General features: G+C 40.1%; 1 protein-coding gene across 1 annotated transcript in view; it reads left to right on the plus strand.

The window, feature by feature from the left end:
• Nucleotides 1-17,889, plus strand: part of RAD18 (RAD18 E3 ubiquitin protein ligase) — an 82,363-nt gene extending 64,474 nt beyond the window's left edge. Inside the window, exons 12-13 of the mRNA XM_023218566.2 lie at nucleotides 7,357-7,419; nucleotides 16,290-17,889. Of these exons, the coding sequence (XP_023074334.1) occupies nucleotides 7,357-7,419; nucleotides 16,290-16,392 (166 nt within the window). The 3' untranslated portion in view covers nucleotides 16,393-17,889. The remainder of the gene's footprint in view (nucleotides 1-7,356; nucleotides 7,420-16,289) is intronic.
• Nucleotides 17,890-25,277: the final 7,388 nt, after the last annotated feature.

A 25,277-nucleotide genomic window follows, 5' to 3' on the forward strand; every position in this document is an offset into this window, starting at 1 on the left:
TTAGTGCCAGTGTTATTTAATGACTCTGAAACTTAGTCAAGAGAGACACCCATTTGATTCGGGTAACTAATACCATAGAAATTAGGAAAAGATTCAAAGTTAGAAGGGACTACCAGTAAAGACCAAATTCCTTTAGTAGAATCATAACATACTAGAAATATGTGGTATTTATTTATCTGGTCCAACTGGGCACTCTCAGGGTGGATTAATGAGTGTATTACATAGATTTGGCCTTGCTTTGCTAAAGACATGCCAGTCTCCTCACCAGCTTCATACTCAACCCCTCAGTTTCTGTTATCAAGGAAGCTTGTAATCAAATTAAAGCTTAAGTGGTAGAGGAAATTTTCATTTTGGGGATGTTGCTTGTCTTTCACTTCATTTTTCCTTGTGGGGTTCAGTGTTGTAAGCGATTTCTTTTATCCCCCTGTATTTTATTATTTGATTTTTATTTGTATCAGTCACTTATACTGCTGACAGTTGAAAGAATAAAAACAGAATGAAGCATCCTTATTTGGTTTCCCTGCCCGTTTAACTTGAGAGTTTGGTTTAGTGTCTAGTTGTAGCAGTGGATATTTTGCTAAGTAAAGGAATTTTCCCTTGCATTAGACTCTCAGAGCGGATAATCTTTTGTTTCTTAAGTTTGTAAGTTAAATGTAAGCACAGATGTTTAATTCTCTTTTGAACTTGAATTTTTGTAGAGATCCAAGAGAACTCCAATATTTGGAACTAACCTCATGTTCTTATATTTTTTTTCCTTAAAAAAATATAGCACTTTCCTTTTTATAAGAATTTAAAGTGATTGACTTAAAAGGAATGCATTCTCTCTCTCTCTCTCTCTCTTTCTACTATCTTTAATACAATGTTTCCTAACCCTTTTCTTCAGCAAATATAGCAAATGATAGTATTTCTCTGGCATGCCAGGATAAAGAGATGATGTTGCCATGGGTTTCAGCCACCCTACATCTCACTGTGGGCTAGGGATTAATGCCTGGTGTTCAACTACCCCGTGGGGGAGGGGGAGAACACACGAATTAGGAAGATTTGCTTTTAATATATGAACACACCATTGAACAGTTGAATAGGTGGGACATACGTAGACAAATAGGCTCATGGTGCTTCTGTAGTAGAAAGGACAGCAAGAGCATTTGAAGCACCCCTGTTTCCGGGCAGGTAAGGCAATGACTGAGTCAGTTGAAAAAGAAATTAAGTGACTTAATCTCATGATCCTAATGAATGGTAAAGCCAGTTTTCTGAATTCAGATATAATGCTTTCTCCTGCTGGTTTTTTCTGTTCTCCAAATCTCAGAAGGCACTGAGGCCAGATTAAAAGTTAAATGAACAGGTGACATATTAAAGTTACAGGTTTATGAGTTTCCCCACTCCACTGTTTTGATGTAACTCCAGAACCTTGGAGGATAATGGAAGAAAAAGTCCAGTGCTATTTTTCAGAGTAGAATCTATCATGTTTTTAAAGTTAAAAATTATCAGTATACATATTAAATACAAGTTTTTCAGATTTAGAATTTGTTCTTCTGAAAGTAAGAGTTCCAAATGTCTCCTGGACAGAAAACTCTGGTTCTGGGGGTTTTAGGATCCAGAATACAGCATGCCCAGATGGGCTTGGGTTAGTTCACTTGATTTGCTTGTGAAAGATGTGAGGGTACAGGAACTGTGTGGGTTGGGGTGGTCAGAAAAGAGGAAACAGATTTGGCTATAGCAGGAGAGAAGTTTTGCAGGTTGTTTCTTAGGACTAGATCTAAACATTTTAAAATCAGCATTTCAACTAGGATTCCTGGATAATGGAAAAGTTCAGTGTTCAGAACAGCATGTATATCATGTGACCTCTTTTCTAAAAGGGGGAAGAATACTTATATTTGTTTGGCTTTGCATAAAGAAACACTAGAAGAATACACAACAAACTAATGAAAGTGATTGCATGTTGGAGACAAGAGAAAACAGGTTGGATGGGAACAAAGGAGGAAGTGGGCCAGCTCAGTATACATCTTTTATGTCATTTGATTTTGAACCATGTAAATATATTAATCTACTTTAAACAAACAGACAAAAAGCAAGTACTGTTTAAACCTTACTCTTTAAAGTTTTGAAAATCATCTCATCAGTGTTAATCGTCATCATAAATTGGTTAATGAAGTTTGGTGGAGTAGGCAGTAAGGAAGACAAATATATTAATGAGATTTTGTAATTTAGAGGGTATTGGAATTACTAGAAAAATTACTAAATAAGTGTTTATGTTTCTGGTCAGATTGAGAGAAAAAGCATCAAACTAGTGGAACAATATCCTAAGTTGGAAGTATTTTACTGTAAGTCAATGATGGCTTTGTATTTTTTAAAATCTTCATAATTGCTATTGGAAGGTTGACATTGTATTTCATTTTATAACTGTTAAATGTGACATTCAATGAATTTAATGTTGCCACAAAATCTTTTTCTACTAAAACTCATTACGGTGTGTATTTTATTATAACCTTTTTTGTGGGAATATTTATGAACTTTAGAATACCCTGAAAGCTAAATGGTTCATTCTATTTCAGGTGGTGAGTTGTTTTTTGTTGGAAGTGTCTAGAGAAAATGTGGGAACATGAAGAAGTTCTTCAGTATCTTTTGCATTTTTCAAAGAGCTTAGGCTGGACACAGTGGCTCACACCTGTAGTCCTAGCACTTTGGGAGGCCGAGGCAGGTGGATCACCTGAAGTCAGGAAGACCAGCCTGGCCAACATGATGAAACCTGGCCTTTACTAAAAATCCAAAAATTAGCCAGGCGCGGTGTGGCATGTGCCTGTAATCCCAGCTACTCAGGAGGCTGAGGCAGCAGAATTGCTTGAACCTGGGAGGCGGAGGTTGCTGTGAGCCAATACTGCGCCACTGTACTCCAGCCTGGGCGACAGAGCGAGACTCCATCTCAAAAAAAAAAAAAAAAAGAAAAGAAAGAGCTTAAACTGGGTGTGGTGCATGAGACAGACCATCTTTTGGATGAATGGAACATTTGTTTTAGGGGAATGTATCTTAGCCCAAGATACTGTAACATCAAGTCCTTGAAATGTGTATGACTCCTTGAGATCCATGTACCTAGCAGTCAGTTTTCTTTGTTTCATTGTGGGAGGATAGCTCAGCCATTGGCTTTATGACTCTGGAAAGGTGCCTGGCACGTGGGATTTTAAATTAATCTCCCAGAGTTTCAGTTTCCTCATTGATAAAATGGAATAGCTTTTTTTGTTTGTTTGTCCCTCTAACTTCCCTGGATGAGTCTACAAAGCACATTAGATGATCATATATTGTGAATGCTTTGTAAATAGAACATAAACTTATTGTTGCTTGGTTTCATCTCTTATTAAGGATTTTGCATGTATTAAGTTATTTTTATTATTTTCTCTTATCTGGAGCTCTCTTCATTTTATCTTTTTTTAGTTCTAGTGGAGAGCAGTGAAACTCTTAGCCTTGTTTTTTCCAGAACTTTGTTGATGGTCATGTGACAAACACCTTATTGATAAATAGGCAGGAGAGGGTATTCTTAACTCTGGCAAAATCAATAGCATTTGATCTTTCTGCTACCACTGTTGAAGCAGCACAGTGTGGCAAAAGAAGATGAGTTTTGCATTCCCATTCCTGTTTTTCTACTTTAATTTCTCTCAGCCTTTGTCAAATGGGGAGAAAACTTAGGGTGCTTCTGTGAATTAAAGCTAATGTGAAGGCTGGATGTGGTGGCTCAACACCTGTAATCCCAGCACTTTGAGAGGCCAAGTAAGTTGGGAGGATCACTTGAGCCTAGGAGTTTGAAACCAGCCTGGGCAACATAGGGAGATGCCATCTCTACAAAATATTTAAAAATTAGCCAGACATGGTGGTATGTACCTGTAACTACTCAGGAGACCGTGGTGGGAGGATTCCTTGAGCCCAGGAGGTTGAGGCTGCAGTGAGCTGTGATTGTACCACTACACTCCAGCCTGAGTGACAGAGCAACACCCTGTCTCAGAAAAAAAAAAAAAAAAAAAAGCTAATGTGTACAAAGTAATTATCACTGTGGCTTGTAGAAGTCGTTGCTCAGAACATGATAATTTTTGTCATTGTCATAATTGAATGAGTTTTTTTGGAAACTGGAACTTTACTATTCTAATATGTTGTCAGCCAACTGCTAAAATATTTGGCTTATAAACTATTGTTCATCTTATAGAACAGATTACTAAAAATAGGGGTTCAAGGAAAGATTCATGGTAGCTGATAGAATTTATTTAAGTACCATTGTCTGGTCGGCATGTCATCCTGCATTGGTCCGCCAGTGATCTACCCTTAAAGAGATATTGTTTTAAACTGGATATACTCAACCACGTTCATATTAATGCCACAATTAAGGGAAGAAATGGCGGGGGCGGGGGTAACTACTAGATAATAGAAAAATTCCACTTGTAAGTAATCCTTAATCCTCAGGATTTTTATAGCCGATGTTTGCGTTTTTTTCTACCCCACAGTACCCTGTGTACCTGCCATGCTGGTTCTGATGAATTTGCACCCTGGTGTCATAGAAACAGTGGAAATCAAGGATTAAAATAGAGCACATAATCATCAGGTTTTCTCCGGCAAATTGGAGCATGGTGCTGAGGCAATTATTCAGATAATTCAGACCCAAATCTGTTTCATGAAAATGGAACTGACATTTGTTGAACATTTACTATGTACCAAGCTCTATGCTAAACATTTAGTGTGTTATATTGAATAAGCTTTTAAAAATCCCCAAGGAATACCTGTATCATTATCCTGATTTTATACTTGAGGATATTGACACAGAGGAAAGTTAAGTAACTTGCCCAAAATTACACAGTAAGTAACAGAAATGGGACCTCAACTTAACTTTGTCTGACACTGAAATCTGTGGGGTTTTTCTCTAACATCAGTCGTACATTTGCCAGAGGTATTTGACATCTTACTTTTCAGCTTCAGAAGTAAATTCTTTACTAGTAGAATGAAATAAGATGCTACAAAAGGAATGTGTGAAGATAGTGTTTTCCTTTGCTGAAGAAGCTTTGCTACTTTCAGTCAGAGAATGACAAGAGTGAGATATTACAGGAAAACCCGCTTGGCCAAGGTGTGCATGTGTGCATGCATGCACACACACAGAATTAGCTTACATTTCTGCAACTTTGACCTGAAAATAAGGCTAAAAGCTGACTAAAAGGTGTGAAAAATTAATTGCAGGTGTTCTAAATAAAACTATTAACACCTTCCTGGACCAAGGTTTGGAATTCCATCGAATTCAAGATTCAATTTTGAATCTTTGCCAGTGAATCTTTCTCATATATAATCTATATATTAATATCCACTGTAGCCTGGACCAGTGGGGACATCAGAGAGTGCCATTTGAATGCCCTTCCACAGGGCAGCTGTAACGTTCATGTACCAAACCTTACGTTCATCCAGCTTCTGGAAGCACGGCCTTCCAGAATGTTTCAAGACCAAATAGTAGACAAGCTGAAGTCTACTCTGAAAAAGTTCCTTGTTCTAGACTTCAAAGCTATAGTCGTGTAGGCTTGTATATGCTCTGACCCCAGAAATATCAGAATGAGTAATTAATTTTCTCCTTTGGAGGATTTTTTAGATGTCTTGAAAGAATATTAAAGGAATTTTTGATCTTCAAGGCATATTAAAATGACTAAGACTTCAAAAATATTAATTGCTTTTATCCACAGGGAAGCGATCTGAGAGTGATAATTTTAGTAACATTGACTGCTATACCTAAGTGTCTTTTTGTAAAATCCTATTTGTGAAATTATGTTTAATTTTACGTAAAATCCTATTTGTGAAACTATGTTTAATTTTAGGAATGTGGTTTTTGAGCAGATATAGTAATAAGTACATTACTTTAAAAAGGAATGAGCAGTTCTATCTGGTATTTTAATTGTATTAGCATCAACTCTATTTTTTAGTGGTGACTAGAATTGGAACAGCAGATATAGCAGATAATCCTGAAACTTCATTTTAGATAAAATTCTGAACCTCCCAAATTTCGTATCAGTCCATTTAGTGATAAGGTTATCATTCAGGTGAGTGCCTGAGGTGGGGTAGAAGGAAAGGTAATGGGAATTGAAGACACCAGGGAGCTGTGCAGCCTGGCTGGGCAGTGACATTGAAGTCGCAGAGGAAGAGGAGATTGCAGGCAACTTCTGAGATGTGTTTTTTGTAAACCACCTCTACCATCTGTTTTCACTGAGGTAGCATAACAAAAACCTCTTAGGTTTATGTCATTGGTGTACTGCAAATATTTTACTTTAACAAATCAGTGATTTGTGCTGATGATTTGAAAACCCCTAGGTAAATTGATCACAGACTCTACTACGTTAGTTGACAGACTTGGCCATCCTCCTTTCTTAGCTGGACTAGTAGAGATGCTTCATAACCTTCCTGTTTAAAAAGAATTGTGTGTGTTGTGGAGCATGGGGCGGGGTTGGGGGGGGGGCGGTGTTGGCAAGAAGCTGACTTTACTCTTTCTCTAACTCTGTGACCCCTGCCAGGCCCCAGAACTACATGATCGTCCCCTGCTCCCATTTCCCTAACTCATGGGTTTTCAGTGGGAGCAGTATCACCCCCAAAGGGTGGAATTTTGTTTTCCATGGGAGTGGGGAGTGGGTAAAAAGGTTACTCTGTATATGCATAAAACACAGATATATATATATATATACACACACACACATATACACACACACACACACACACACACATATCCATGTTTTATACATACACATACATATTCACATACACACAGAACACATGAACAAATAGACATCATATTTGTGGTATTAAAATGTCATGGGGTTAGGGGGAAATGTGTAAACAGGCTCCTTAGAAAGATGATAGTTTTAAAAGCTTGAGAAACAGTACCTTAAGCACATCAGGTAAAGAAGAATGGATGACACTGGAGTAGAGAGAAGGGTATGAAAAGGTTGAGTTAAAACAGCTTCAGCTTTGTTTAAAATTGGAGTCGTTCTCTCTGAGGTAAGGAGTAGCAGGAGCTGGGGTCTTGTGAATAGAAGGGTTTAGAACAACTTCTGTTGAAGTAGGGGTGGTAGGGAATCTCAGCCTCCCTGGCTAGTGGAAAATTAACTAAAGTTGGTAAAATCTGCCTCAGTGTTCTTCAGTGCTTTTGGCCTTTGCTCCCCTTCTCCTAATGGAAACTACATTTGGCTGTCTCTTTCCTTGCCCACCCCCACTCTCCCCCCTTTCTCTCACTGGTAACCATTCATTTGCTTTCTTTCACTATAGACTCATTTGTTTTTTCTAGAATTTTATATAAATGGGACAATACAGTCTTCTTATTGTCTGTCAATACTGATGTACATATCCTTTTAGTTCCAGTTCAGACATCATAAGAGATCTTTTAGAAGAAGAGGAAGCCTGGGAAGCATCACATAAGTGAGTTCTCATAATCATGAAATAAACATGCACTTTGACCTGAGAAATTATACTTCTATGCAGCTGATTTTCAAACAAAATGATATTTGTGCTTTCTGGTTTAAAGGAGTAGTAATCCACGTGCAAGGTAAAGATTTTCGGTTTACTAGTTTCTATATATTTCTGCTAAGAAATGGAATCCCATGTAACTGTAGTTATATATCAGATGTTATTTCTGTATGGATAAATTGTTCCTATGGGCAATTAATACACTCATGTATCACTTAACAATGGGGATACATCCTGAGAAATGTGATTTCATTATTGTGGGAACATCAGAGTGTACTTACCTAGATGGTATAGCCCACCATACAGCTGGGCTCTAGGGTATATAGCGTATTGCTCCTAGGCTACAAACCTGTACAGCATGTTACAGTTAGGCATTTGTAACGCAACGGTACCTGTTAGTGTATCTAAACCTAGAAAAGGTACAGTAAAAACATGGTATTTTAATCTTATGTAATTGCCACAATGCAGCTAGAGCCATCTTTTCAAAATGCAAATCTGATCAGTTACTCATCCCTCTGCTCTAAAAGTCTTGAATGGCCTCTTGTTCGTTTTAGGTTCGAGAAGGGACTCTTTAATATGCCTAAAAGGTGCTACATGATTGGATCTCTTTCTCCAGGCTCATCTCTTATTATTTACTTCATATTCATATTCTCTCTGCTTCATCATATAGACGTCTTAGGTCCTCCTGCATGAAAAGCTCTCTCCCACCACAGAGCCTTTGAACTTGTCCCTCTACCCAGAGTGTTCTTTATTTTTTCATCGAGTTTACACCCCTACTCACCAGCTCAGGTTCTTCCTGGATCCAGTCCTCCTACTGTAGGCGCGTACGGCACTGTGTCCATCTCTTTCCAGCACATTTGTATGATTGTTTGTTTGCCCATCACTCCTACTGGTCTATAAGTTAGGCATTTTAACCCCACTGTCAGCATGAGCCTAACTCATAGTAAATACATGTGTGATCTCATTTAAATATAGCACTATTATATACTATTATCCCTGTTTTACAGTGAGGAAACTGAGGCTAAAAGGGGTAAGTCTCCATCCCAAGGTCATATAGCAATAAGTAATAAGTGATGGAGATGAGATTCTAACCTAATTGTCAAAAGTCAGCGTCCTCAACCATTAAACTCTACTATCTTTCCGGAGGAGGAGAGGTTTGCTGTCCAGTTGACATTTTGTCGTTTCATAGCCGAATCACTGGGAGAGTGGAAAAGTATGGTGTATCCAGGGCATACATGGGTTTATTATGAAATATTTGGTGGTTCAAGCAGTAGCGTTTTATGTAAGTTTGAGATTTTGGCTGCATTACTGTCTCTCACCTAAGCATTATTTAACTTTGAGTTCTGGAAGAGGAGGCAACTCCTTAGCTAACCACTTTCCTCTTGTACGTCTTCATGCTGAACTAACCCTGACACTAGTGACTATGATGAGTCCATAGTTCCTGAGCCCAAGCCTGTTCTTGATAATGATGATTTCTTAAAGTCATTACTACCAGAAAACACTTAAAAAACAAATCCCGTCATTTCACTTTTTAAAGCGAGAAAGATACAAGAGCTCGTCTAGCCCCACCCATTTGTTTTATAGAGAAGGAAGCTGGGCTCCAGAGAGGTAAACTGACCCTTGGTCAAGGTCCAAGGACTAGTTAGTGATACCACCAGGATCAGAATCCAGGCCTCCTGATTTCAGCAGAATATAGAATAAACAGCCTCAGTTCCTTCTAAGGAAGAACTTATGCCGTGATGTAGTTTTAAAAGCAGAATCAGGAAAAGCCTCCAGAACTTTACTTTTCAACAAAATGTTGCAGTTCTACAAATACCCATCTTAAGCTTATAGGCATTTTTTTTTGTAGTACCACAAGTGGCATATTTGAGATATTAGTCCTGGAACATACCGTATCAGTTCCAACACATTCTCTTAATTCCACAAATGATTTTGAGGTTTCGTTAGCAACACATGGCTCCATATAAAGCAGTGTTTTCGTAAGCAGCAGGAAACTTATTTTCTACAAACTGGTCTTGGGGTCTTATATCTACATTTTGTATTCTTTTATGAGATGATCAGTCAGGTGTGGCCACAAGAAGAGACACAGGAGAGGCTCAGGAAAACAAGTTTCATTATACTCACAGGTCCTCGAGACAGGACATGGCATACCATGCAGGTCCACAAGGGAGAGACACTGGCGTGGGCAGGAGGCAGAAGACAGGAACAAGGGTAGCGCTTGAGGCTAGAACCCTGATTGGGGTTTTCTCAGGAAAAGCAAGGCAGGGTGGGCTGAACAGTGCAGGACTGGCTAGTTTGAATAATTTCAGTGGCTCCAAGCTATAGGAGTGGTGCCTAGTTACCTAGAACCTGGCCCTGGCATGATTAAGTCAGAGGACTATTACCTCTTAGGGTGTTGGGGCCAGATAGAAGAGGTGTGACTCTGGATCGGTTAGTTTGCATGTCACAGGCATACTCCTGGCTGGGCCCGTTGCTTTCTCTGAGAATTGACCAGCCTCTCCTGATGCCAGCAGAGGCAGTCTTTCCCCAGCTAGAAAGGCTATATTATGATGTCAAAACATCGTAATATATAGGAAACACACACACAGAATTTTTACTTAGCCTGTCTGATGGTTCCCTGGAAGACTCTACTTGCAAGACTATCTTTACTTTACCTGACTTGGAGCTTGCTCGATTCAAAAAGCCTTTTTTCTAAGGATGTTTGTTGAAAGCAATTAGAGGCATTTGACTAGCTTTGCAGCTGTCTGAGGTGGTAGATAACAGTTGGGGCAAATGATGTGCTAACCAAAAAGCAACAACGACAAGCTACAAGATATATTTACATTGAACAGAATGAAAATAGGAAGAAAATGGTCCTGGTGTTACTTCACATTTTGGGGTCTCAGTTTCTTTACACATAAATGTGGGTAAAATATATATGCTTCAGTGAGTCTAAGCCCTTTGCTCCAGATCTGCTCCTCCTCCAGTGTCCCCTCTTCTCAGTGAATGGTAGGATCATAGTCTTCCCCACTGTTCAAAGCAGAACCTAGCAATTATTTTAAACTTCTCATTCTCCCTTACCACTCACATGCAGTCACTTGCAAAGTCCTATAGGTAAGTGGTTCTCAGACTTAAAATCACCTGGAGGACTTGTTAGACTACAGATTAGTGAACTCCACCCCTAGATATTCTGATTCAGTAGCTTTAGGAAGGGGCTTAATGATTGGCATTTTAACAAGCTCCTAGGTATAGCTGGGGCTGCCTCTGTACTGTCTCAGTCTCTTTGTGCCACTGCTTACTCCTGCAGGTCCTTTACTTTCCAGCTTGCAGCAACTGCTGTCCAGCTGTCTCTCTGCCTCGGTCTATTACTAGTTCATTTTGCCAGTGAAATGTAACATACAGGTGTTTTCCCCCTTAGACTTTAAAGTAGCTCTCCACCATCCAAGGCTTTTCATGTTCTGGCCCCAGCCTACCTGGCTGGCTCATGGAATTTTATTCCCTCACTTCCCCACCCCACGACTGTGGCTTCAGCCAAGCTGCCAAGCTGAACCACTCGCAGTTGCCTCATGAGTTATGCCGCCTTGCCTCTGGCCTTTGCACACGCTGCTGCTTCTGTCCAAATTGCCCTTTCCCCTTTCTTCATCTAGATAGCAGTTGACATTCCTTTCTTCATACTCTGTTCAGAAGCCCCTGGTTTTACTCCAGCAGCACTCTCACCCTTTCTAGTGAGTAAGTACACTGGATTTTAAATCCCTAGCACCTAGCACTATGCCTGGGCAGCCCAGCATAGGCACTCAATAAATATGTGAATGAATGAATGTATCTGGCAGTCAGTCAGTCAATCAGTGTTTATGGGATTTGAATGTATTCACTAGTAGATTCTATGTTCTTACTTGGCTTCAAGAACCTGTGAATGAATAAGGATCGTCACTGTAAACAAAAAATAAAATTTTAAGCCATCAGCTGACTGAAGAGACTCCCCTGTTGGCCAAGGGGACCCATAGAAACCTTAAAAACAGTCCCTGGCCATGACAGCACAGGAGGTCAGACATGCCTCATCATACCTCCTCCCTTTTGCAGTGTAGACATAACAACTGGCCAACATTAATGTTAGAATAGAGATCATAGGACTGACAGAACATATTTTTTTATGGCAATAAAATACCAAATTATAGACAGGACCTAAGGCCATGCGAGGCAAGGGTTAAGTAAATCACCCTACACTTAAAGAGTAATTATGTTCTAATTGCTACAAGGCTTTTCTTTTTCTCTAGCAGCTAGACAAGCACTGGCCTTGAGATAAACAATATTAAAACAATTGTAGCACATCTACTGCCGGAAGCTGACTAACTGACCCTCTGTTCCACAAGCTATAACTACAGCATTGGTTTGACAAGAGACTGATTTCAGTAACTTTCTCCTGATAAGAGACCACTGATTATGGACTGGTTCTGGCCAGTTTTATAGTGGCTGAGCAGTTGGGTGCCTTTGTGTCCTCAAAAGACCTTTTGACATATAAGGCCTAATTGTAATGTATTTAAATATTGAGTCTCCACCCCAGAATGAACATGGGTTGTGTGTAACATGCATGCATGCATTAGGACTTGCATTAGAACCCCCCCTTTATGAATAATCATAGCTCCTCCTGTAACTTGTTGAATATGTATGTTTGGTCCACACATTCACCATAAATCCCTTTTCTCTCTTCCTCTCCCTTATAGTACCTGTCTTTTGGGCTCTGCCGGAGTTAACACTTCTCAGCTTTGTCGGAGTGGTCACCTTACAGGCTGTAATTGTTTATAAGAAATAAAGGCTCCTTTCCAAATTTGTAAATTTGGTTTTTAAGCTAACACCACTTAAAAACCTTGCTAACTCTTTGTGTCTATCTCATAGTGCCTTTAAAAGAAAATTTTAGAAAATAAGTTTCTCTTATAAAATCGGAAAAGGAAGAATTATTTTCTCTATTAATAGTCTACATTTCATCTTAAACCCATGAGAAGTTGTTTACATGCACTTGTGAGCCTGTCATGTTTGTTAAATGATACAGTTACTGTAATTGAAAGTACTTGCAGCAGGAAACCAGTGAATCCCGTGTTTAAAAAAATGAATAAAAGGAAACTCAGGCCTGTTTACAGTGGTCCTTGATCTGACCACTCTCTCTATAATCAACATGAGGCAAGGAGAGCCACACACCAGGAGATTCTTTCTATGGACCTACCAAGAAGGAAAGTAGGTCATCCTGGAAATAATGTATATTGGAAGCAGGTTAATAATGAATGGCTGGATCTCCTAAGGCATGTTTTTGCATTCAATAGATTCAGTACTTTAACAGTAGATAGATTCAGTACTTAAACGGTAGGTGCCTCACTGTGGCCCTTCCCAGGAATATCCTCCCATCTGGCTAACGTGCTATTGTCAAATTTTACTAAAAGAAATTCATTAGTAATACCTGCTGTAGACCAAGAATTTAAAAACCTGCTGCACCTGTGAGATCTTATTAAGTGTTATTCCAGTAAGTCAATGCGTTACATGCATGGAAAAAAATGTGGGTTAGGTTATTCTATTAGGATTCTTGCATCTTAGGGGATGAGGTGTTTTAGAGAATTGTTCTGGGAGTACCACTGAAATACTCCTTGCTAGGAACTCCCCTCCTAAGGAAGTGGAAGAAGTATAGATGACTTCTTCCACTACCTCAATAGCTGTGTCTGTTGCCAGCTATCATAAAGGCAAATCAAAGAGGGGAAACATGGAAAGAAAATATTACTGAAAAATGTTAAAGGATTATTAAAAACAAGGTATGAGAATAAAGAGCAATAAAATAGAAGTTAAAAGTAAGGAGGAACATCCCACTAAAATTTACGCCTTAAAAATAATCAGAAGTCAAATAAGTAAATGATAATAAAACATTAAGATAAAAAATTTGACATGGTGAAAGTTGAGAGATTTTTAAGAACATAAACTAAAACATGAAAAAAAGTAAAAATGATAAGAGTGATACCAAAAATGGTGGAAATTCTCTGCTCCATAAATGCAATAAAAAAACTGCAAAAATTGTCAGATTCAACTTTTTGGAAAACTCTGAACATTATCAAAGGCAGCAGCACTTTAGGGGGCATTTATTCAAGAAAAATGTCTGAATCTCAGTGAGAACAGTGAGTTTTGTGGTGATTCATCTGGCTTTGTTCTCATCCTTCTCTCTCTAGTTCCTCTGTGGCCTTGGGAGCCAACAGTCTGCAATCATGGTGAGGACCAGCAGGCTGACAGCCTGCAGAGAAGGCAGAGTGGGGTTGGAGCCCCTTTAAAGCCACATTCCTGGAGAATTTTTACTTAGCCTATCTAATGGTTCCCTGGAAGACTCTACTTGCCAAGCCTATCTTTACTTTTCCTGACTTGGAGCTTGCTCACTTCAAAAAGCCTTTTCTCTAAGGGTGTTTGTTGAAAGCAGTTAGAGACATTTGACTAGCTTTGTAGCTGTCTGAGGTGGTACATAACAATTGGGGCTAATGATATGCTAACCAAAAAGCCTAATAGTAAAAGCTGAAGAGTAAGATTTCCATGGGGGTTTTGAACAGCTGTAAAATATTACTGGGAATCTAGAGGGTCACTCTCATTCATAGAGCTTCTGTGCGTGCTTAGGAAAGACCTAAGGAAGCACTAAGCTTTCACCCCTGGTTAACCATGAGGCTGTGTGCAAGCAGGAAGTAGAGGCTAAGGCAGAGTTGTCCACTGAGTGTTGAGTGAATGTTGATTGCATGCCCCAGCACGCACACAGAGCCCCTCAGCAAAGACTGGTTTTGCTAAGAGTTTCTGTATGATACTGGTTCCAGAGGTCTAAGGAACTGTTCAATCATTAGTAGACTACAAAGCTAATGAAGCAGACACTTTTAGTTGCCATATACAACGAAGAATACATATTTATAGGATTGGTTTAGAAAAGTCACTAAACAATAATAGCAAACAGCAACAACAACAAACCCTGGAGAGATCTTATTTGTTGGTTGTTTATTTTTTATATTTATCATGATTGGGGTTCTTTGACCAACTTTGATCTTGATTTGATGTGTTTCAAATTTGTAGAAAATCCACAGCCATATGTATTTACATAGTTATTTTCCACAGTTCTTTCTCTCCTTTCTTCCAGGCATTCCAGTTATATACATATTATGCAATTTTTATTGTCTCACAGCTCTGGCTGCTCTATTCTCTGTGCACCCCCTCACACACTCCTTTTTCTCTTTCTATCTTAATCTGGATGGTTTTTATTGACATATCTTCAAGTTCACTAAGTCTTTTTATCAACTTTATGTATTACACTTAAAACCTATTGAAGGAATTTCCATCTCAGAACGGGGTTTTTCCCTTGCATTATTGTGTATCATACTTTTTGAATGCTGGCCATACAGTGAAGGACCATAGGGACTGAGGTCAACAGTGTTTGTGCCTAGAAATGGGCTTCCTTCTATTGGGTCATTAGTGTTGGGAGTTGAGCCAGGTAATTCAGAGTTGACCTGGATTGGAGTTTCCTAGTGACTAATGTGACCTTCAGTGCATCCACTTCAAGTTACTTTAGCAGATGGCTGCTTTGACTTCTGCTTAGTGTTGGGGCTGGATTGCCAGAGGGTTTGTCTCACTGATTTTACTCCCATTTTCCTTTCAGTCATGCTTACTTGCCTGCACCCCATAGGGGTGTATCTTCACTATGTTCGTATCTCTCCCTCAACCATTTCCTGCTCCTGCTTATTGCTTGGTGCTAGGCGCATGGTGGGAAACAGCCAGGGTTCACTGTTATCTCAGTCCAGCCTGAGTCTTAGGTAGGCCCTGTGTGCTTAGGGATGGGCCTTTCTCAGCACTTCTGCCTCCTCCCATGGTATCAGGCTACCTTGACTAAACCTCTGCTTGATGTCAGTGTAAGGTCATCACTGGAGATGATTTTCTGCCCCTCCTGTAAGGTAGAGGTTTTAGTTTCTACATTTCCCCTGCCGCAGTGAATCTTTGCCTGCGTTCCTGCAAATGAGGTCATATGCCTCCCCTTGAGGCAGACTGATTTCACCTCTGTTCCTTCCCTAGAGGCCATGGGTCTTTGCCAGAGCCCCAGGGTGAGTTTCCTATGTTTCCCTCAGCAATTGAAAAGCTTATGCTTCATGGGAGAGAAGCATTCAAGAAAGCAGGCAGGACTTCTTCTTGTCCCCAGTAGCCACTGAAGTGGCCCCTCTCCATTCTCCTGCCCTGTTCCCTGTCTTTCTTGTGAGCACCTGACGGAGGCTCGTGGAAAAGAACTGGCAAGTGTGTGCAGACTCTCCTTGTGTCAGTGGCCCGCAGTACTAGCCTGTACTTAAGAAATTAGGAAAATCTTAGCTGATTCTTCTTCCCTGTTTGTATGGTAGCCACCTCATTCTCCAACACTCTGCCAAAAGTGAGAGACGTGTGGTCCGTCTTTGGTGGGGCATATTTTTCTTTGGAATTTTGCTTTCTTAGTTCCTTTACAACCTCAGGTCTCTGAAGGATCAAGAAAAGTTAAGATTTTGTTAGACTGCCTGGCTTTTTCTTGTTAGGATGGGAGCAGCTTTTTGTTTGCCTTTTCTTTTCCAGTCCTCTACATGCTAAACAGAAGCATAAAACTCCTAAATTTTCATTCAGCAAAAGCGACTCTCTGTAATCCTTGCTAAATCACTAATTCATAAAGTGGAAAGACTAATAATAACAATTATGAATTCATCCACAGAATAGAGGGTTATTTCGAGGTTTTAATGAAATAATATATGTGGAAACACTTGTAAACTAGAAACTGCTGTAGAATAATAATCATTACTTTCTAAGATGCCGTTTCTTTTTTCTATCTTCAGAAACGATCTTCAAGACACAGAAATAAGTCCAAGACAGAATCGCCGCACAAGAGCCGCTGAAAGTGCAGAGATTGAACCAAGAAACAAGCGTAATAGGAATTAGTGTGGGCTTTTGCTGACTTTTCAAATGCAGTGATTAGAATAAGGTACTTTTGGTTGCCACAGACAGATTTCCTGTTTATAAATGCCCAAGGAAAGATGCTAAATTCTAAATATTTTGGTTAGCTGATGTTCATTCTTTTCTGCTTTTCCAGAGGGGAAAAATATTACAAAATATCCTTACTTGGTCAGTTGCCTCCTTCCTCTAAAACATCTCTATCTAAAAATACTAAAAATACATTTTGCACAGGCACCAGCTTTGCAGAGTAGGCAGACTCTTTGGCACTTTGGCAGAGGGATTTGGTTTGGTTTGGTATGGTTTGGTTTGATATCTAAATTTCAGAATGTTCTTAGGCCATTATCCTTCTCTTCCATGGAGAATCCAACTTCACAAAAGGATTCTTTCAACCTCTTTATTATAAGAAACAGTTGAGTTAAATGTTTATGTTTTTAGAAAGTCAGGATGTCAGTTCACATCCTTGGTGTGTTTAAGTACCAATGTAGGCCACCTCCTTGCCTGTATTACAGCAGCTCCATGATGGTTGTTGTCCGAGGTTAATGTAGTTGTTTGTTAGACCTGTGTCTTACACATTTCTCAGAGTAAGATATTAGTATTATAATTTAAAGCCACAACAGTCAGAAAGTCACAATAACTTAGAAACATTGCACATATTCTTCTGAAATAGCACTTAAAAATGATTAGTGTATTTTTTCACTTGGGTCAATCAAATCTGTAACACTGAATCCAAGCTATTAAACAAAAAAAATATACAATGAATGAATTTTGTAAATGAATAGAGTGTATCAGTTTACAATAGTATTCTTAAAACAGGATCCTCTGGATAGCTGAGTATGGGTTAGAAATCATTGAAATGGATTGGTCAGAAATTGCTATCTGTGTATAAAATGTCTACCAGTAGCCAGATGCTTCCGGAGTTCATAATGCCTCTCTGGCATTTCAGAGCCAGCATTCCCCAACTCCCACCCCTCTGCCACCACCCAACCCAAACACATCTTTCAAATGAGATGACAGCAAATGCGGCAATGTTAAGACAAGAAATTTATGATTTGCCAGGTTTGACATTTATGACCTCCCCATTCCAAAGACTGTCTCCGTTGACCTTGGCTTTTTGATGTGCTTTGGGGTTTCTGATAATGTGCGGAGTCTCATTATGGCTGAGAGTTTAGTGTTTTCACAGTGAAGTCCAGACACTTGATTTCTTTATGAGTTTCTTGTGTTAGAAATGACTATAAAAAAATTTGTCATAATAATTTCATTTGCTTGAAATCCTTAGTGGCTCATTAAGGAAACTAAAAGCACCACTTACCAAATCCATCAGCGGAACTGATGTGAGGTAAGTGAGCATGTCAAACAAAATAGGGGCTCACGTGAATATATTTATGTCACTGAGTTGTCAGAAATTATGTCAAAATGAAAACTGCTTGTTTCATGACAAATTATACAGTCTGTACATTAAACTGGAAGTAATTACTACTTTAATTGCAGCAAAAAGAGTTTGTGAGGGAGTGGTGAGATCCAAGACTGGGAAAGTAGGCACATGAGTTCATTCAGCAAATATTTAGTTATCTACTATCTGTCACTGTGCTAACAGTGGGAATACAAAGGTGGCCAAAGATCAGCTAGAACAGTGGTTCTCAGTGGGGTGGGCAGAAAGATTTTGCCCCCCAGGAGACAGCTGGCAATGTGTGGAGACACTTTTGGAGGTGGAGGGTGGTGAGGGGTACTACCAGTATCAATGGGTGGAGGCCAGGGATGGTGCTGAACATCCAACCCTCACGTGTTAGCTTGCCAGGGCTGCCATCACACAATACTACAGACTGGGAAGCTTAAACAACAATTCTGGAGGCTGGAAGTCCAAGATCAGTAGGGTTTCTTCTTCGGCCTCTCTCCTTGGCTTCCAGACAGTGGCCTTCTCCCGGTGTCCTTGCATGATCTTTTCTCTGTGTGCACATGACTGTGCAGGACTGGTGTCCTGATTTCTTATAGGGACAGCAGTTATTGGATCAAGGCCCATGCATATGGCCTCATTTTACTTTAGTTACCTCTTATTTAGATAGAGGACCCTATCTCTAAATACTGTCACACTCTGAGATACCGACAGTTAAGACTTCCAACATACTTAGTGGCAGGGGTTGGGAGGCACACTTTAGCCCAAAACACTCCACAGTAAAGAATTATCCAGTCTAAAATGTCAGTTGTGCCAAGATTGAGAAACCTGTAATGTAAAGGAACTCCCAAGTCTACCTGAAAAATAAGGTCTAAAGAGCTTTTGTTGAGTACTATCTGTTAGCACTTAGCATATGTTTAATATTCATACATTGAAAGAAATGTATGTTTATATCCATCTGACAAAGATTAAGGAACTTAGCGTAAGTGGTAGATCCAGAATTGAAACTGATAAACTTCTGGTTCTAAAATTCACCTTTTGTGAAAATACAGTTCTCACCAAACTTACAGTAATTCACTGGTTATTAACTCTTTCTACCTCTTCACTCCCCTCAAAGTTATAACATCTCCCATCAACGTCAGCTCAGAATGGCAGTGATGCTTACGGTTTGTGGGGGTGCAGGTGAGCTGCTGGATGCATTTTAGATGGCCTAGTATGCCAGGCCATCCTTTCATCCTCTACACTCATCTTTTTTTTCGACCTAATGTTGAGGATTACTGGTCTAGTTGAAAAAAGAATTCATACATGTAAGACCATGTATATAATATAGGGAGGTTCGCCTTTAAAAACAAAATCGTATGGTAAAGACTGGTATGTCAACAGGGATAGACAAAATAGAGAAGGCTAGAACTGGGGGGAAAGAAAACAGAAACAGTAGATTTCAAACTTCTTCGCATCCGATAAAAGAAAGTAGCAGTTATTCAAATGAGAAACACTTCTGTTATGTACATATTATAAAAGTATGAACATAAGAGGGAAAGCCACAACCATTACATTTTTTTACCATTTCAATAATTTTTTTTGGTTTTTATTCTGTTTTTTAGACATCCTTAACAACTATCTGAGGCTGTAAACAAGTATTTATATTAACACCCATGATACTGACTTTATACTCCCTACCTGCACTGAGACCTTAAAGGGGCATTTCTCCATTCCTTCTGTGTATTTCTGGATATCCCCAGGTTCAGATATTCAGAATACAGACATGAGTCCATGCTTGCATATGTTGCTGCTCTCCTGACAGACTTCTACCAGCATCTGCCCTCCTCACTGCTGCTCTGTCACGTGCACTGCGGCTGGTCCTGCTGGAAAGTCCTACCTTGCCTAGGACACCATCCCCGATACAGCCCCAACATGCAAACCTGCCAAGTGCTAGGGCAGCCCTGCCTTCCTGTCCATTTCAGTCTTTTGGCCTTGCTGTGTTCCAAGTGGAAATGGGAGTGTGCTTTCCCGGTTTGCTAGTGTACTTACTGTCACCCAGACCACAGCATACTGTGCAAAAATTTGCTTCTTCTCTCTTCCCCTTTCACTCTTTCTTCTTTCTCTCCCTCCCCCCCCCGCTTTTTTTCTTCTTTCCCCTTACCTTTCTTTCCTTTCTTCTCTTCCTCTCCTCTCCTTCCTTCCTTCAACTATTAGGACTATATGTCAACTAATATGCAAAACAAAGACAGGTCCTGCCCTGATGGAGCTTATAGACCAGAAGGGAAGATGAGCATTAAGTAATTATATAGATTAATGTACAACTGTGATGAGTACAACAAAAGAGAGGTTCATGGCACTATCAAACATGCAGTGGAGGGATTTTGTTTTTGCCTATAAACTCTTGCCATAGAAAGCTTGAAAATCAGTCCAGGGGGACAGTGTTAATCACCATGTTCTTTCCTTATCCTTGTGTCCCCCAAAATTCATGTGTTGAAACTTAACAAGAGGTGGGAACTTCAGGACGTGATTAAGTTGTGAGGGCAGAGCCCTTATAGATGGGGTCACGGTCCTTCTAAAAGGGGTTGAGGGAGTGGTTTTGTTTCCTTCCATCCCTTCCACCACATGAGGACACAGTCTTTGTTCCCTCTGGAGGACTCAGCAACAACGCACAATCTTGGAAGTAGAGAGCAGTCTTCACCAGATGCTGAATCTGGAATCTGCCAGTGCCTTGATCTTGGACTTCCCAGCCTCCATACCTGTAAGAAATAAATTTATATTGTCTATAAATTACCCAGTCTGTGATATTTTCTTCTGGCAGCACGAATGGACACCCAGGAACTGATGTGTGCATCTTCTGACTCCTTTGGTTCTAAGATACAAAATATTAGAGTAAAATTATGGAAGTCAGCTCATGCTAGTAAGTGCCTGTGTGTCTGCCAACTTCCCAGTAGTATCAAGAGAAGCTGGACAAGTCAGAATTTCGTATCACCTATCCAGGATCACCTCCATAAACACACACACACACACACACACACACACACAGTGCTTTAATTTGTCACAGATAGATTCCACAGTGCATAATCAATTCTATTTAATGATTGTATAACAATCCATCCGGATCGTGTGCCATTTTGCACGGACATTCTACTCTTGGACATTTAGGTTACTTCCAGTTTTTTCCAGTTACAGATAATTTAGAAGGCATCATGGTGCATATAGTTTTTTCCATCTATATGATTACTACCTTAGATTATATTCTCGGAGCTAGAATTATTGGGACCTTAGCTTTTAATAAAATATATGGCCAGGTTTTCAAAACGGGATACCAAAATATTCTAAAGGAGTTTTTTTCTCTGCGTCTTAATGGGTTTTAAGAATCACATTGGAGCTCATCAGTGTCAATGTCACAGCAAATGCAAGGCTTTCATTTAACTATCAAAGCTGAGAGTCCAAAATTGAAAGGGACTAAAACAAAACAATTCTATGGAATTATAAGCAAACGAAGACCAACAATACTTTTCGTGTTCTAATGTAATAGAAAGATAGGTTCTAATTATCCCTAGTTTCAAATTAGAGATATACAATAGGTTGTGTATCCTTAATTTGAAAATCTGAAATCAGAAATGCTCTGAAATTGGAAACTTTTTGAGTGCTGACATGACACTCAAACCCTCACTGGAGCATTTTGGATTTCAGATTTTTTGGATTAGGGATACTTAACTGGTTAAATCATTTGCAAATATCCCAAAATACATAATCTGAAACACTTCTGGTCCCAAGCATTTTAGATAAGGGATGCTCAACTTGTATTTAAGATCTTTGAGGGGAATGGCTAAGAAATACTTCTATAGTGTTTCACACCCAGTCTTTGGATAGCAGCTGGATACATTTTCTGGCAAGATTCTAGAGCTGCTCTTAATCTAGTGCTCTCCAAAGAAGCCAGCTGGTTTGGTGTCAAATGAATAGACAGCAAGGCTGACATTCTGTTGTAAATGTCTTTTCTTGAATGGGAGTCAGGTAGATAGCAAGCAGGGAATTTTTTTGGTCCCCATAATGTAACTTCGGAATTACAAACACATAGTTGAAACCCCAGGATTCCACATGACGTTTATTTCCATTTGGATCACATAAGAACTGCATCACAGTCTTAAAAGAATTGTATCATATCTTTTATGTAATAGCTGATTTTGAACAGCACTGACTTTCTCATGCCTAATAAATCTTCACTGCAAAATGCACTTTCTAGGGAACATTACTGAATGAGCTATTTTAATGTAACTATTTGAATGTTAAAGACTATCATCTACTGAAAACATTTTGGCAACATAAGTAATGAATTTCTGAAAGCATGACATCTACATAGAATAATTTGTTTCCTATTTGCAATACATGGTATTGTGTTACTTAGGTTAAAAACCTAAAGAATGGGGCGGGGCTAAGAGAACCATTATGGTAGCATAATGTGAGGCCCAAATCTGATTGTCGAGAGACTATTCTTACCCACTTTGTCACAGTTTTGTAGAACACAGTCTTCATAGAAGCATATTTGTCTAGATGTATTTTGGGACCTTTGCTGATTTCTATCCAGAAAGGGAAAATAGTTGAATAAATGCTAAAAGTCATAACCTGGTCAGGGGCCGGTTTTTCGTTTTTTTTTTTTTAAAGTAAAAGAATATCGTAGTGATGAACTGTGGGATGGTTCTGTTTTAAACCAGCTCAGCTTGTCCTTCATGCAAGATATATCCAGAGATCCAGATTTCTCTTTGTTAAGTTGTGATGGGCCAAAGTACTTACTAAAGGGTACTCTTTAGTAAGAATGGAATGGAACCCCGAAGAAAGGAGTGGCCTACAAAAAGCAGTGGTGAGCAAATACATTGGTAAACACACTGGTAAGTTTTAAGTAAATATAGATTTGGGGATGGGGAGTGGAGTGTGGTTAAAACAAGGTGGAAATAAAATAGTAGATAATCATGTGAGACATGGGAGATCAGAATATCAAGGTATTCTGAGGCTCTTGGTATTAGTATTGTTTGGGAGGCATCGACCTACTTTGAACTCTTAGGAATCCATTTTAAGGTTTTAAAGGCAACTCTTAGTGAACACCTGTTTCCAGAAAATGGGTTTCAGGAAAACTTGATAAAGCCACTGAGGCAGAAAAGATTCGAAGAACAAGGAAAAGCATGGTGAATAGAAAATACGAAATAAGATGGTCCAATAACCCAAGTATATCAATAATCACTATCCCTGAATGATTAAACTGAACTCTTAAGAGTAGCCAGTGTTTATTAAGTGTGTAGTACGTGCCAGGGCTAAGGGCTTTGCCAGTATTAACTCAGTCATCGCAACAACCCTGTTGTACAGATAAGGAAACGGGACAAAGGTTAAGACGCGTTCCCACAATAATATGTGACAGTTTCTCAGGTTGGATTTTTAGGAAACAATCTAGCTTTATGCAGTTTACAAGAAACAATCACACAGAAAGCAAAAAGGCAGGAAAAGATACCAGCCAAAGCTAATTAAGTGTAGCAATGGTTGTAACAAATTCATGTGTATATTTTTTTCATTTTGCTCTGGATTCGTGGAAACTTGTTATGAGAAATTGGGACATGGATTAGCTTTTAAGAAGAGATGCAGTTTCCATTAGCAGAAGAGTACAGAGAATGCTAGAGATGTAAAATGACGTCAGGGTGAGATGACGTCAGGGTGAGGTGAGGAACAGTCATTGCTGGAGGGAACTAAGGGCTGGCCGTATAGGAATGTGGTGTGCTGCCACCTTCCCCTTCTCTTTCCTCTTGGTGTGCTCCTTTCACCAAATGCTGTCCTTCAAGGGAAGGAGCCAAAGCTCCTCCTCTGATATATCTTTCTCTCATCCCATTTTCACCAAAATCTCCACTCAGTAAAGGAAAACAATGTCATTGCATGGATATTCATTTAATGAATACCGTGTTAGGATGTAATAATAAAGAATGTACAAGAAAGAAGCATTCCCTGCCCAGAGAGCTGCCTGTCTGACGAATCCAGTTCTGGGAGTGGGTCGCTTTCCCTCCCCTGGCCCCTGCTCCCTCATCTTGATATAAAATAGGGCATTTGAACTAGACTCTAGACTATCAAGAGCTGGAGGGAACCTCATCTATCATCTAGCTCAATCTCCTCTTCTAACAGATTGGAAAACAGATTCAGTGGGTGCCTAAGACAGGGTGTCTTCTGGCTGTAATGTTTCAAGTATCTAAGGCTCAGGTGGAAGTTCTGGCCAAGACACTCCTGCTGTGTGCTCTGCCCACAAATAAGACCTGGACTTAGAGGGTGTCACAGAAGGCAGCAGGGGAAACCCACTGCTCCAGCCAAGGGGACAGGAAGGCAGCACTCGGATGTTTCTACATGGTGACTTTGAATACTTCTGAGACTAGAAATCCAGGGAAACCAAGGCCCAGCCATCTGCTAGCTGTGGTGACCCTGCTCACTCCCTGGGTTGAGGGTCCAGGAACCTAGCAGCAGACTCACTGAAGAACTGTGCCCTCTTTTGCTTCTAAGGAGAGTCCATCCAGGCCTTGAGTTTCAGACAGGAAGTATTGAGGGTGAGGGCAATTGACCAGCTTCAAACTCCTCAAGCCCCCTTAGGTGAAAAAGGATAACCCTTGTAAGGAGTGAGAAAGAGGGGTTTGTATTTCCAGGCCTTTCTATCCAGTGGATTCTTAAAACTGTTCACTACCCACCCCTTCCAAACCCAGGCCACCTGATTGTCAATCACTTTTCTCTTAAGAGGTGCTGTCTCACTATGTTGCCCAGGCTGGAGAGCAGTGGCGATTCACAGGTGCCATCATAGTGTACTGCAGTCTCAAACTCCTGGGCTCTAGTAATCCTCCTGCCTCGGCCTCCTGAGTAGCTAGGACTGCAGGCAGGGGCCACCATGCCCAGCTCTTTGATCGCCTGTAACAGATTCTTTCCCCATCACACCTCTGCTGGCCCCCAGTCATGCTCTTGCCCTCCTGTACCGCCACTGAATCCCTGCTTCAGGTTTCCCGCTCTGACCTCCTATTCGTAGCTGTCCCCACACCAACAACTCTTTGACCCCCCCCCCTCCAGTGACCTTCATTCCTGTAACCTTGCTACTTTGTCACTGTTCGTCATCCCAGGCCCCACATACATGTCCTTACATCCATATTATCCAGTTCAGATTCCATGGCCCATCACAGCCATTCCCTTGCCTCTCCCCTCCACCACATTTGCCTGGTCCTCATGGTTTTCCTGCCACCTATCTAGTTACTCTTTCTCAGTCTCCTTTGCTCAAGCCTCTTTCTCTGCTTGACTTCTAACCATGAATGAGAAGTGCCCCCAGAGACTGGTCTCTGACTGTCTTCTCTAGCTATGTCTTCTCCCTAGTTGGTTTCATCTGGTCACGTGGCTTTAAGTTCTATCTCTATGCTAATGATTCTCAAAAGCATTCCGCTCTGTCTTTAACCTCTCACTTTCCTGTAAAGCCTGCTTCCCACTTCCTGGT

The sequence above is a fragment of the Piliocolobus tephrosceles genome, chromosome 2 (genome assembly GCF_002776525.5).
Source record: "Piliocolobus tephrosceles isolate RC106 chromosome 2, ASM277652v3, whole genome shotgun sequence".
Lineage (NCBI taxonomy): Eukaryota > Metazoa > Chordata > Mammalia > Primates > Cercopithecidae > Piliocolobus > Piliocolobus tephrosceles.